Source organism: Geotrypetes seraphini, chromosome 2, assembly GCF_902459505.1.
Source record: "Geotrypetes seraphini chromosome 2, aGeoSer1.1, whole genome shotgun sequence".
NCBI lineage: Eukaryota > Metazoa > Chordata > Amphibia > Gymnophiona > Dermophiidae > Geotrypetes > Geotrypetes seraphini.
This window is the reverse complement of record NC_047085.1, coordinates 64788897-64802944: the sequence shown is the minus strand read 5'-3', so window position 1 is coordinate 64802944 and position 14048 is coordinate 64788897. Positions and strand designations below refer to the sequence as shown.

At 43.3% G+C, this 14048-nt stretch overlaps 1 protein-coding gene across 8 annotated transcripts in view; it reads right to left on the bottom strand.

Annotated features, from left to right (window-relative positions):
- The window catches only part of UBR5 (ubiquitin protein ligase E3 component n-recognin 5), a 1080924-nt gene that overhangs the window by 262198 nt on the left and 804678 nt on the right, over window positions 1–14048 (bottom strand). For all 8 annotated transcript variants that reach the window (XM_033933084.1, XM_033933089.1, XM_033933086.1 and 5 more), the window contains one exon: window positions 4847–5067. In XM_033933084.1, the coding sequence (XP_033788975.1) occupies window positions 4847–5067 (221 nt within the window). The remainder of the gene's footprint in view (window positions 1–4846; window positions 5068–14048) is intronic.

Sequence of the window (14048 nt, the reverse complement as noted above, 5' to 3'; positions counted from 1 at the left end):
CAGGCGGTAGTATTTCAGCTGCGCGGGGGTTAGCATGTGATAAAACGTTGTGTGCATTAACCCCGCTAGTGCGGCTTGATAAAAAGAGCACTTAGTCTTTGTAATTTTTGACGATTGGAAAAAAAATAATAATAATAAAAATCAATCCACTTGTACCCATTCTACTCTACTCAGGATTTTGTAGACTTCAATCATATCTCCCCAAGCTGAAGATCCCTAATCTTTTTAGTCCTTCCTCATACGAGAGGAGCTCCATCCCCTTTATCATCTTGATCACTCTTCTTTGAACCTTTTCTAGCGCTACTATATCTTTCTTGAGATAAGAAAACTAGAACTGAACACAATATTCCAGGTGAGGTTGTACCATGGAGCGATACAGGGGCATTATAACATTCTTAGTCAACCATCTCTTTTTAAATAATTCCTAGCATCCTGTTTGCTTTTTTGGCCGCTGGGGTGGAAGGTTTCATCATATTGTCTGATGATGATACCCAGATCCTTTTCTTGGGCGCTAATCCCCAAGGTGGACCCTGGCATCCTGTAACTGTGATTCAGGTTACTCTTCTCAATGTGCATTTGTCCACATTAAATTTCACCTGCCATTTGGACACCCAGTCTTCCAATTTCCTAAGGTCCACCTGCAATTTTTCACAATCCGCATGCATTTTAAAAACTTTGAACAGTTTAGTGTCATCTGTAAATTTAATCACTTATAAATAAGTTAAATAGCACTGGTCCCAGTTCCTAGAGATGGTCATATATTATTGGAAAATTTCTAAGATTAATGGACTGATGATTACAAAAAAATACTAGAGCTCATTTAAGCTATATATGGAGCTTGTTTGGTAAGATGGCCTATAAGTCCTAAAAAAATTGTTATACTATATATTATTGTTTTTTTATTGCTATACAGCTTGCAGCAGACAACATTTTATTCAAATGTTGCCCTAGACTGGATTGAGCATCCACCAACCAGAACTCATCCCTCTACCAAAAACCTCTCCCCAAGAGCATTTGCCCCCTTTTGAGAACCTCTCCCTCACTCCTGTAGGGCCCCTCCTCTAAACCTTAAGGATGCCCTGGTGATCAGTTTAGGATGGGCAGGAGTGATCTCTGGTTGCCTTTGCTCATGCCGGCTCTAGCTTCAAAATGCCAGCTGTAACCTCTAGTGGCTCTTATTTTGAACCCAGAAATGCATAGGAGCATCTGCTCACCTACATTAAAACACCAGGCCATACTTAAGGTAGGCCTAGCGGAGCCTATGGGAAGGGGGGGATTTGAGGGTCCAAATGTGCAGGGGGAGGGATTCATGGGGGGAGGGCTCTTTAGAAGGGTGGACTTCAGGAGTGGGGTGGAATGTATAAGGGGAGGGTTGCTCTGGGGAACAGTATTCATCAGGGGGTTCATAATCCTGGGAAGGAACTTCAGAACCTGAATTAAAAAATTATTTATCCCAGGACAAGCAGGCATGATATTCTCACATGTGGATGACGTCGTCTACGGAGCCCCGATGCCTCGGGGCTCCGTAGACGACGTCACCCACATGTGAGAATATATGCCTGCTGTCCCTGGATAACACCTGTTACAGTAAGTAACTGTGCTTTATCCCAGGACAAGCAGGCATGATATTCTCACATGTGGGTGACGTCGTCTACGGAGCCCCGAGGCATCGGGGCTCCGTAGACGACGTCACCCACATGTGAGAATATATGCCTGCTGTCCCTGGATAACACCTGTTACGGTAAGTAACTGTGCTTTATTTACTGAAGACTTACCATACCGCTTTTACCTGTCAAAGCAGAACAAAGCAGTGTTCAATTCTAAAACAAAATTCATAAGGAAAGGAAATACAAAATTCATAAAGAAAGCAGCCATTAGAAACATTGAAACATAGAAAGATGACGGCAGATAAGGGCCATATAGCCCATCAAGTCTGCCCACACTATTTACCCACCCTCTTAAGTCTTCTGACCCCTTAAGTATAATTGTAATTATACTGTCACTCTACTGACCCGCTCATTCAAGTCCTAGTGACCCTATCCCTTGGCATGACCTCGTAGGGATCCCACATGGGTATCCCATTTGTTCTTGAAGTCTGGGATGCTGCGTGCCTCGACCACCTGCACTGGAAGCTTGTTCCAATGCTCGATCACTCTCTCCGTGAAGAAGTACTTCCTGGCGTCTCCACGAAACTTCCCTCCCCTGAGTTTGAGCGGATATCCTCTTGTGGTCGAGGGTCCCCTGAGAAGAAAGATATCATCTTCCACCTCGACCCGTCCCGTGATGTACTTAAATGTCTCAATCATGTCTCCCCTCTCCCTACGCTCTTCAAGAGTGTAGAGCTGCAATTTGCTCAGTCTTTCCTCGTACGGGAGACCCTTTAGCCCCGAGACCATCCTGGTGGCCATCCGCTGAACCGACTCAATTCTGAGCACATCCTTACGGTAATGTGGCCTCCAGAATTGCACACAGTACTCCAGATGAGGTCTCACCATGGCTCTGTACAATGGCATCATGACTTCAGGTTTCCTGTTGACGAAGCTTCTCTTGATACAACCTATCATCTGCCGTGCTTTAGATGAAGCCTTCTCCACTTGAGTGGCTGCTTTCATGTCAGCACTGATGATTACTCCTAAGTCTCGTTCTGCTGTAGTCCTGGTTAAAGTTTCTCCATTCAGGATGCAAGTTCTGCAAGGATTTCCGTTACCGAGATGCATGACCTTACATTTCTTGGCGTTAAAGCCCAGCTGCCATATCAAGGACCAACTTTCTAAAGTACGCAGGTCTTGCTCCATAGCATCCTGTAGATTATAGCCGTTTACTATATTGCATAGTTTGGCGTCATCAGCGAATAAGGTTACTTTGCCTTGAAGCCCTTGAGTCAGATCCCCAATGAATATGTTGAAGAGGAGTGGGCCCAGGACCGAACCCTGTGGCACTCCGCTAGTCACCTCCGACATTTTAGAGAGGGTACCGTTAACTACCACCCTCTGAAGTCTGCCATTAAGCCAATCTTTAACCCATGCAGTTAGAGTCTCTCCTAATCCCATCGATTTCATCTTGTTCAGCAGCCTGCAGTGTGGGACGCTGTCGAACGCTTTGCTGAAGTCCAGGTACACGACGTCCAAGGACTCTCCTGAGTCCAGTCTTCTTGTTACCCAGTCAAAGAAGTTGATTAGATTTGACTGGCATGACCTACCCTTGGTGAATCCATGTTGGCTGGGATCCCGGAGATTTCCCTCGTTCAGGATCGTATCTAATTTATACTTAATTAGTGTTTCCATGAGTTTACACACTATTGAGGTGAGGCTTACCGGTCTATAGTTTGCAGCCTCAGCCTTGCAACCCTTTTTATGTAGAGGAACGACGTTGGCTGTTTTCCAGTCTAACGGAACTTTCCCCATACTTAGTGAGAGATTGAAGAGCACTGCCAACGGTTCTGCCAGAACGTCTCTCAATTCTCTGAGCACTCTTGGGTGTAAATTGTCCGGTCCCATGGCCTTGTTTACCTTTAGCCTTGCCAGTTCATTGTAAACGTCCCCAGGTGTGAACTCAAAATTCTGAAACGGGTCATCCACGTCTTGTTTTATCATCAACTGTGGTCCGTGTCCCGGTGCTTCGTAGGTGAAGACTGAGCAGAAATATTCATTTAGTAGTTCTGCTTTTTCTGAATCCGCCACCGTGTAGTTTCCGTCCGGTTGTCTAAGGCGTACTATACTATACTATACCATTCACACTAACAAACCGTACTATACCGTGAATGGTATAGTATACAATTCATACTATACCGTGAATGGTATAGTATTCCGTACTATACTATACCATTCACACTAACAAACCAAAATAGCAAACTGAGAAACTTAAAGAGCAAAATAAAAACAGCAAATAGGTTAGTAGATGAATAGTGATTAAAATTTTTGATCAAATAACAGCAGCTATAGTTTTTTGAGAGAGTCTTGTAGGTCTAGACAAAGTAAGTAGATCTGTAAGACGCTGCAAAGAAAATGTTTATTTTTAGACAAACTTTTCATCTTTGGCCTTGGCTGTGGTGATAAAGTAATCATGTTCCAAATAAGGTTAAGTGTCCTCTGGTCATAGCTCAGACCTTATATTTGATCTAAGCCAGGGGTGTCAAACTCAATCACATAAGGGTCCGAAATCTAAAACATAGCGAAAGTCGCGGGCCAAATTTTTTATTAAGATACTTAGGGGTCTTTTTATTAAGGTACGCTAACTGATTTAGAACGCGCTAAATGCACACCTCAATAAAAGGACCCCTTAGTCATAATACAAGTATAGGTTTACAACCTCTCCAACCCCACCCCGGCTCTGTGATGTAAACAAAATAAATAAAAAAGCCTTTTACTCTCTTTTCCCAACTACCCTCCTATCCAGTATCTCTATCCCCCCCACTCTCCCTTTCTGTTCCTTCCCTCCCTAAATCCCATTGTCCACCATCTCTATCCCTCTCCTCTGTTTTAGCCACACTAACAACTTGATTTCCAAACACAATGCATATGAATAGTGAAAAACTCCTCTGACGTCAGGGGCAAGATCGCGGCAGAGGGAATGTGGTGCTCAGGATGACGCCAGCCTGCAAGGATTGCTACAACACCAGCAATCCTCTCTGCTGGCTGCCAAAATTAGCGGAAGGTAAGAGCGGGAGGCACTGCAGCACTTCTCGAATTGCATTATGTCTGCCAGTGGGCCAACTTAAGTTATATTTCTTAATTGTCTGGCGGGCCAAATTTAACTACATTGCGGGCCAGAGTTTGACATGTCTGATCTAAGCCAAGCTATTAGGGAGTTCAAAGCAAACTATCTGTTCTGGTAACATTACAAGTACCTGAATGATGTAAGAGGAGGCCCCTCACTTTCAGTCAATCCTATTTCTGCTAGCAAACTGCTTTTCAATTGTGCTGCCAGATCATGGGCTGAGGGTCCTGGTTTTGAGTTTTCTGATTCTTCCATGGGCACATTTTGTTCTTCTCCTTCCTTCTTCTGCCGAGTCTGCATATTCATGACATTTTTCAGATTGGCAGCATAAGACATTTTGGTAGGCAGAACCTGAATAATGGAATGCATATATTTATTTATTTGTTTTTAAAATTTATTGACTGCTTAAATCTAAGCAATTTACATAAAAACTATACATAATATTGCAACAAGTTATGACTATTAAAACAAAGCATTTACCAACATCAGGCCCTTCAATTTCTATATCTCCCACATAACCAAACTATAGCCGTAACTTAGTACAATATTATTATTAAGATCACTATATCAGACTCATAATTCATCTTTCTTTAGATCTCGCACACTCCCATGATAGCTGTAAAACAAACAAAAAACCAAAGTCCTCCCACTAATTGTCACATAAATGCATCCACAAATAATTGTGTTTTTAACATTTTATTTTATTTTTTGATTCTTTATTCATTTTTAGAACTTACATTAAGTGTTTTATAAGCAAATAAAAACATTTTTAACTTAAACACAACACTTAATAATCTGCAAAAACTCAATTTAGAATTTTATCTCCCCCCTCCCCCTTAATCAATAATAATATTTGAACACATAAAAACATATTATATTCCCCATCATTACATTCCTTACATTTCTACAAAGACCAAAATCTACCTACCCTCCCCCACCTTAGATATGCATATTTAAGGGGAAAAATAGTATTCATTCATTACAATAATTTGTTATAGGCTCCCAAAAATCCTGAAATTTTCTTAAATACCCCTGCTGTGTGGCTATTACCCTTTCCATTTTATATATATGACACAAAGAATTCCACCAGAAACTATAATTCAATCTATTTCAATTCTTCATAATCTGTTGTATGGCAACCCCTGTCATAATAAGTAAAAGCTTATTATTGCTAGAAGATATTTGACTCTTAGCCCTCATTGACATGCCAAATAATACAGTATCATACGATAATGCCACTGGATTTTCCAATAAACAATTTATTTGACCCCACATTTTCTTAAAGCTCAAACCATCATTACAAAGCCTCAAGGTTCCAGGGAGAAAATTCCAAAGCTTTATCTCAATTATAGAAAACACTGACACTCTATATCAGGGGTAGGGAACTCCGGTCCTCGAGAGCCATTGGGTTTTCAGGATTTCCCAATGAATATGCATGAGATCTATTTGCATGCACTGCTTTCAATGCATATTCATTGGGGAAATCCTGAAAACTCGACTGGAATACGGCTCTCGAGGACCGGAGTTCCCTATCCCTGCTCTATATCTTGGAAAATGTACTCTTATCTTCCTTCTCAGAAACCAGTTTCATCCCTCCCTCAGATAGCACAGTTACTTACTGTAACAGGTGTTATCCACGGAGTCCTAGTACGGATAGATTTAAAAGTGCATCGCCACTTTAAGAACTTGAGAAAGTTTGCGAATTGCACGCACCACGCATGTGCAAGTGTCTTCCCGCCCGACGTAGGCTCACGGCTCTTCAGTTTCATAAGCAAGTTAAGAAGCCAACCAGGGGAGGTGGGTGGATTGTGAGAATATCTGCCTGCTGTCTCTGGATAACACCTCTTACGGTAAGTAACTGTACTTTATCCTAGGACAAGCAGGCAGCATATTCTCATTTGTGGGACTCCCTAGCTTACTAGAATGGGATAGAGGAAGTGTTGGCCATTAAGAAAATAAATTTTGTAATACTGTTTGGCAAAAGTGACCATCCCATCTGGAATAAGATTCCAGATAGTAGTGAGATGTGAATGTATGAACTGAGGACCAAGTAGCAGCTTTACAGATTATGAAGAGCTGCTTCTTCAGGATGAGAATGAGGCTTAGGAAAGAATACTGGAAGTACAATAGTCTAGAAGAGGTATGCAGGAAGATCGATAGGCTTAAGAGCGATAAATCCTCAGGACTGGATGGCATCCATCCGAGGGTCATCAAGGAACTAAAAGGGACTATAGCTAAACTGCTTCAACTAATAGTCAATCTATCGATCAAATCGGGAAAGATTCCGGAAGACTGGAAGGTGGCGAATGTTACACCGATCTTCAAAAAAGGTTCAAGAGGAGATCCGGGAAACTACAGACCAGTGAGTTTGACCTCGGTACCGGGAAAAATGGTAGAGGCATGATAAAGAATCATTGATCACCTTGATAGACATGGTCTGATGAGGACCAGCCAGCACAGTTTCTGCAAAGGCAGATCTTGTTTGACAAACTTGCTGCACTTCTTCGAGGGAGTAAACAGGCAGATAGACAAGGGTGACCAGGTTGACATTGTATATCTGGATTTTCAGAAGGCATCTGACAAGGTTCCATATGAATGACTACTTCGGAAAATTGCGAGCCATGGAATCGAGGGTGAAATACTCACGTGGATTAAAAACTGGCTGGATCATAGGAAACAGAAAGTGGGGGTAAATGGACAATACTCAGACTGGAAGAGCGTCACCAGTGGGGTGCTGCAGGGCTCGGCGCTTGGACCCGCGCTCTTCAACATCTTTATAAATGATCTGGACATTGGTACGATGAGTGATGTGATTAAATTTGCGGATGATACGAAGTTATTCAGAGTAGTGAAGACACAGAAGGATTGCGAAAATCTGCAACATGACATAATCAAGCTCGAGAAAGGGACATCGACATGGCAAATGAGATTTAACATGGATAAGTGTAAAGTGATGCATGTTGGTAACAAAAAACTCATGCACGAATACAGGATGTCCGGGGTGGTACTTGGAGAGACCTTCCAGGAAAGAGACTTGGGAGTTCTGATCGACAAGTCGATGAAGCCGTCCGCGCAAAGCACAGTGGTGGTGAAAAAGGTGAACAGAATGCTAGGAATGGGATCACGGACAGATCAGAGAAGGTCATCATGCCATTGTACCGGGCCATGGTGTGCCCTCATCTGGAGTACTGCATCCAGCACTGGTCGCCATACATGAGGAAGGACACGGTACTACTCGAAAGTGTCCAGAGAAGAGCAACTAAAATGGTTAAGGGGCTGGAGGAGTTGCCGTAAAGTGAAAGATTGGAGAAACTGGGCCTCTTCTCCCTTGAAAAGAGGAGAATACTGAAGGGAATAGACTTAGCAGATAAAGACAGATTGTACACCCTCTCCAAGGTAGGGAGAACGAAAGGGCACTCTCTAAAGTTGAAAGGGGATAGATTCCGTCCAAACTTAAGGAAGTTCTTCTTCACCCAGAGAGTGGTAGAAAACTAGAACGCTATTCCGGAGTCTGTTATAGGGGAAAACACCCTCCAGGGATTCAAGACAAAGTTGGACAAGTTTCTGCTAAACTGGAACGTACACAGGTGAGGCTGGACTCATTTAGAGACTGTTTTTTGACCTGGGGGCCGCCGTGTGAGCAGACTGCTGGGCACGATGGACCACTAGTCTAACCCAGCAGCGGCAATTCTTATGTTCTCATGATTGAGATGAAATTCAGTGACTACTTTTGGGAGGAACTTCAGATGGGTGTGAAGCACAACTTTGTCATGATGTAACACTGTAAATGGTGGATCCACCACCAGTGCTTGAAGTTCACTTAATCTTTGAGCAGAGGTAAGGGAGATGAGAAAAACCACTTTCTAAGTGTTGTATATTAGATGAGCTGAAGACATTGGTTCAAAAGGAGGCTTCATAAGTCTAAAGAGAACAACATTGAGATTCTAAACTACTGGAGGTGGTTTGACATTGAAAAGTCCTTTCATGTATCTGGACACAAGAGGATGAGCAGTTAGAGGTTTACCATCAACTGGGCTGTGAAAAGCATCGATAGCACTGAAATGAACTCAAATGGAAGAGGTCTTGAGGCCTAAATTGGATAAATGTAGAAGATGATCCAATACTGCAGATATAGAGGTGGATTTAGCATCATGATGATAAAGAGTAATAATAATAATAACAGCTTATATACCGCAATACCGTGAAGTTCTATGCGGTTTACAAAGATTAAGCAAAGGTACAAATTGATTGACTTTAAGAGGGGAGGAAGAAAGAGGGTTAATAGGACAGGAAATCCATTTTTGAGGAGAGAGTGATCAATAGAACAAGTTAATCGCTATAGAGGGGAGAGAGAAGAGAGGATCAGTTGTCTAGATACTTTAGGAACAGGTGTGTTTTCAGACGTTTCCTAAATTCCTCATAAGTAGTGGGCGAAAGCAATTGTTCTAGGTCTTTACCCCATGATGCTGCTTGGTGCGAGAGAAGATGTTCATGGTGTTTTTTCAGTTTACAACCTCTCACTGGGGGGGAAACGAAGTTGGAATGTGAGCTTCTCTTGTGTCTGTTGGCTGAGAAGACGAAAAGGTCAGTTATATATTTAGGGGCAAGTCCGTGTAGTGCTTTGAAGCAGAAGCAGGCAAATTTAAACTTTACGCGCGCCTCCATTGGCAGCCAATGCAGTTGCCGGTAGTAGGGTGTCACGTGGTCAAACTTCCTCAGCCCAAAGATCAGTTTGACCGCTGCATTTTGCATCAATTGTAAACGCTGCATGTTCTTTTGGGAAATTGTTAAATAGGCGATGTTACAGTAGTCAAGTAGAACCTGTGTGTCCAATCCAGAATAAACGCATCCAGTTCCAGATGTTGGGGAGAGCACTGCTTGGAGCAAAATTGGGGCAGCTTATGATTGTGGGGGGATGGAAACAGGTCTATCTGAGGAGTCCCCCAAAGAGAGAATACACAATACAGAACTTCAGAGTTGAACATCCACTCATATGGCTGAAGAAACCTGCTAAGTCTGTCTGCGAGAGAATTCTGTTCCCCTTGAATGTATACTGCTTTCAAAAATATGCTGTGAGCAATCGCCCAGTTCCAAATATTTTGGACCTCTTAACAAGGAGGAGAGAACCTGTGCCTCCTTGCTTGTTTATGTAATACATTGCAACCTGATTGTCTGTCCAGATTAGGAGGATGTGGTTGGTCACAATGTGCTGAAAAGCTTTGAGGGCCTTGAAGATCACTTTGAGTTCTAAGAGTCTGATATGGCAAAGCTGGTCCTGGGTAGACCTGTGACCTTAAGTGCAAAGACCGTTTAGATGAGCGCCTCAAGTGTAGGTGGACCAATTTGTAGTCAGAATCTTCTGGAAAGATTGGAAGTGTTAAGAACATAAGCCGTGCTCTGCTGGATCAGACCTGAGGTCTATCATGCCCAGCAGTCTTCTCATGCGGCGGCCCATCAGGTCCAGGACCTGTATAGTAGCCCTCCATCTATACCATTCTATCCCCTTTTCCTTCAGAAAAGTGTCCAATCCCTTCTTGAACTTCAATACTGTACCCTGTCCTATCACTCCCTCTGGAAGCGCGTTCTAGGTGTCCATCACCTGTTGGGTGAAGAAGAACTTGTGTTTCTTCCCTTCTTAGACCCACTTCCCTCATCCACCACTGCAGATTGTCAAAGTGGAAGATGTGACTGTAATGTGTTGAGACCACTGAGATGTGAGAGTCCATTGAGGAGTCCTGCGATGAAGTCTTGCCAACAGAGTATCATGCACCGTGGAAGCCATGTGACCTGGTAGCACCATCATTTGTCAGCCTGAGATTGATGGAAGATGAAAAGTCTGATTGCAAAGCTAAATCAAATTGTCTTGTCTTTGCTGAGGGAGAAACATTCTGAGATGAATGGTGTTTAGCAGAGCTCCGATAAATTGCAGATTCTCAGAGGGCTTAAGTTGGGATTTGGAAAAATTGATTTCAAACCCCAACTGCTGAAGGAAGAGAATTGTCAACCAAGTCGCTGCCATCACCCATTGTGAGATTGGATTTTTGATCAGCCAATTGTCCAGATAGCGAAACACCTGGAGACCCGAGTCAGCAACCTTGCTGCCGCTACAATCAGGCACTTGGTGAATACTCTGGTAGAGGATGCAAGGCTAAAGAGTAGGAACCTGTATTGGTAATGGTGCTGCACCACCTGAAATTTGAGGAATTTCCTGGAGGACATAATGCACTAGAATGTGAGTATAAGCTTCTTTCAGATCTAGAGAGCCTAGCCAGTCATTGTGATCTAAGAGGGGATATAAAGTTGCCAAGGACAATATACAAAACTTTTCCTTCACTAGAAACTTGTTCAGGCCCTTGAGGTCCAAAATTGTACGTAGACCTCCCGTCTTCTTTGGAATGAGGAAATACAGGGAGTAAAATTCCCGATTCCTCTGGAGAGATGGAACCTCTTCTATTGCACTGAGATCTACTGAGGGTTGAAAAAGGACTCTCTTACAGGATGATCTGTAGGCATAGTGATGAAGAGCATATCCCTCTTGAATGACTTTTAGAACCCAGAAGTCTGTGGTTATTAATTTCCAACGGTGATAATACAATTGTAGCCAACCTCTGATTGGTTGGGGAAGAGGCCGGGAAAGAGGAACAGCAGCAATACTCTCTAGAAGCTTGTCAAAACGACTGATAAGGCTTTGAAAGAGCTGCTGATTGAGCTTTCTGAGGGCGCTGTTGCTTTTTCTGCTCTGGCCTAGGAGGAGCAGCTGGTTTTAAAGAAAAACGCCTTTGATATGAAGAAGGCGGGTTAAAAAATTTAGAAGTTGACGGCTTAGGCTTGGATTTAACCAAAGCATCCGAATGTTTCTTATGGCCAGTGAGCTTTTGTGTAGCGTTTTCAATAGAGTCATGAAAAAGCTCATCTCCTAAGCAGGAAATGTTAGCTAATCTGTCTTGAAGATTGATATCTATATTTGAGACTGTTAGCCATGCGAGATGTCTCATGGCTACTGACATAACTGAGACTATCCAAGATAATTCAAACGCATCATAAGCTGATCTTGCCATATACCTTCTAGCTAAGGTAAGGGTGCGAAAGATATGATGAAATTCTTGCAGATGTTGAGAATGAATGTATCTATCAAAAGAAGGCAATTTTTGAACCAGATGCTTGATATAGCAGGAGATAAAGAAATTGTAATTTAGTACTATATTTGTTAACATGGAATTTTGGTACAGGCAATGTCCAAATTTGTCAATAGTGCACCCTTCAAGCCCTGGTGGCACTGAGACAGACTTTTGATGGAGTAGATTTTTTTCAAAGTCAAGTCCACAACTAATGACTGGTGCTGAAGCTGTGGTTTGTCAAAATCTGGTGAAGTAATTATCTTATACAGAGTCCAATTTTCTAGGAGCCACTGTAATGGTGAGGGGTATATCCCAATTCTTGTGAAGAGTCTCTTTGAGAATGCCATTTAACGGTAATCTGAGAAGTTCTTTAGGAGGTTCATCATAATTTAAGGCAGCACTTATTCAGCACTATAGGCAGAATCCGCATCTAACTTGACTGGTAGCTCTTTTCATAACTGCCTAATAAATTTAGTGAAAGAAAGGTTTTCAGTAGGAGATTTAGCCCTTGGTGGAGATTTCTGTGGAGCCTTTTCCAAGGGAGTGTCATAAGCCTCCGTTGTAGACTCAGACAAATCCTCAACTGAATCAGACTGTAAAAGGGCTTTGGTGAAGGAGTGTATCAAGAAGATCGATGCTTACGTGGAGTCTGGTGCCAATCTGATCACGATGATGAGGTATAATGCGAAGCTCTTTTTCTCTTCGAAGAACGTGAGGGAGAGCGATGTTTTCTTTTGCAACCACGTGAGGAGGAACGATGCATACTTGTCTTCGAGCATCGAGAGGAGGAGGAACGACAATGTCTCAATAAACTGGATCGATGCTTTGATGGAGAACTGGACTTGCGATGTCTAGGCGTGGGACGTCGATGCCATTCCAGAGAACCAGATGTGGTATCACTAGATCTAATAGGCTTATGCCGAGGCTGAGCTGGTACCGAGGGAGTCGATACTGGGGTAAGCAATTTGAAAGCATCACCCAACTCTGCTTAGAAAAGAGCATTGAGCTTTTCACGAAAGGAAAGCACCGGTACCTCTGGCTTATCTGCTGGTACCATCGGTGCTGCGGCTTGCCTTGGAGAGGGTGACCTCGATGATGATACACACCTCGATGTTGAGACAAGCCGTAAAAGTGGTCATCACTGCTTGGATGGTATCAAGGGACTCGATGTAAGGATGACCTGAGATGCCAATTGGGAAGCTGATGGCTTCTTAGTTGGCTTACTGGATGGAGTGAGGTCTCCCGACGCTGGTGTCAATGTCAAAGTCTTCGACGTTGAAGGCTGTCTCCTCAATGTCCAAGCTTGTCTCGAACAACTTCTCCTGTTAAAGTTTGCGGCTCTTGATGGAACGTTTCTGCAGGGTAGAACACTGAGCACAGGATTCTACCCAGTATTCAGGCTCAAGGCACTGCAAGCAATGAGGGCACAGGATGAAGTTAAGAGTAGAGAGTTGCGCGGGGACAGAAATCCCACCCGTCCCCGCCAAAGTCCCACCCGTCCCCGCGAGGAATCCTACCCGTCCCCGTGAGGAATCCCTCCGTCCCCACCCGTCCCCGTGAGGAATCCCCTCCGTCCCCACCCGTCCCCGCGAGGAATCCCCTCCGTCCCCGCCCGTCCCTATAAACTTCAGAAATAGTTATTTCATTTAATTATGCTACTGAATTAAAGGCTCTGGTAGAAACCCATTTACAAATAAGCAAAAAGACTTTATTAATTTGAAAATATTAATTGGGAAGAATACATGCTTTGTAAACGGGTTTCTACCAGAGCCTCTAATGTTTATAAATTTTTATCAACACAACTAATATACTACTTTATCCTGAAGCAAAAAAAAAAAAAAAAAAAGAAATAGAATTCTTTTCCTACCTTTGTTGCCTGGTTTCTGCTTTCCTCATGTTCTCATTCAATTCCTTCCATCCACTGTCTCTCTTCCTTCTGCATCTTCCATTTGCTCTGTTACTGTGCCTCTCCCTTTCTTCCCCCTTCCAAATTGGTCTGGCACCCATCTTCTTCTCTCCGCTCCCCCCATAGTCTGGCATCTGTCTTCTTCCCTGCCAGCGTCTTCTCCCTACTCTCTCTTCCTCATTTCCTTTCAATGTCCTTCTCCCCCCCATCTTCCCCATGTCCTTTCAGCGTCCTTCTCCCTCTCTGTCTTCCCCATGGCCTTTCAGCGTCCTTCTCCACCCCTTTGTCTTCCCCATGTGCTTTCAGCA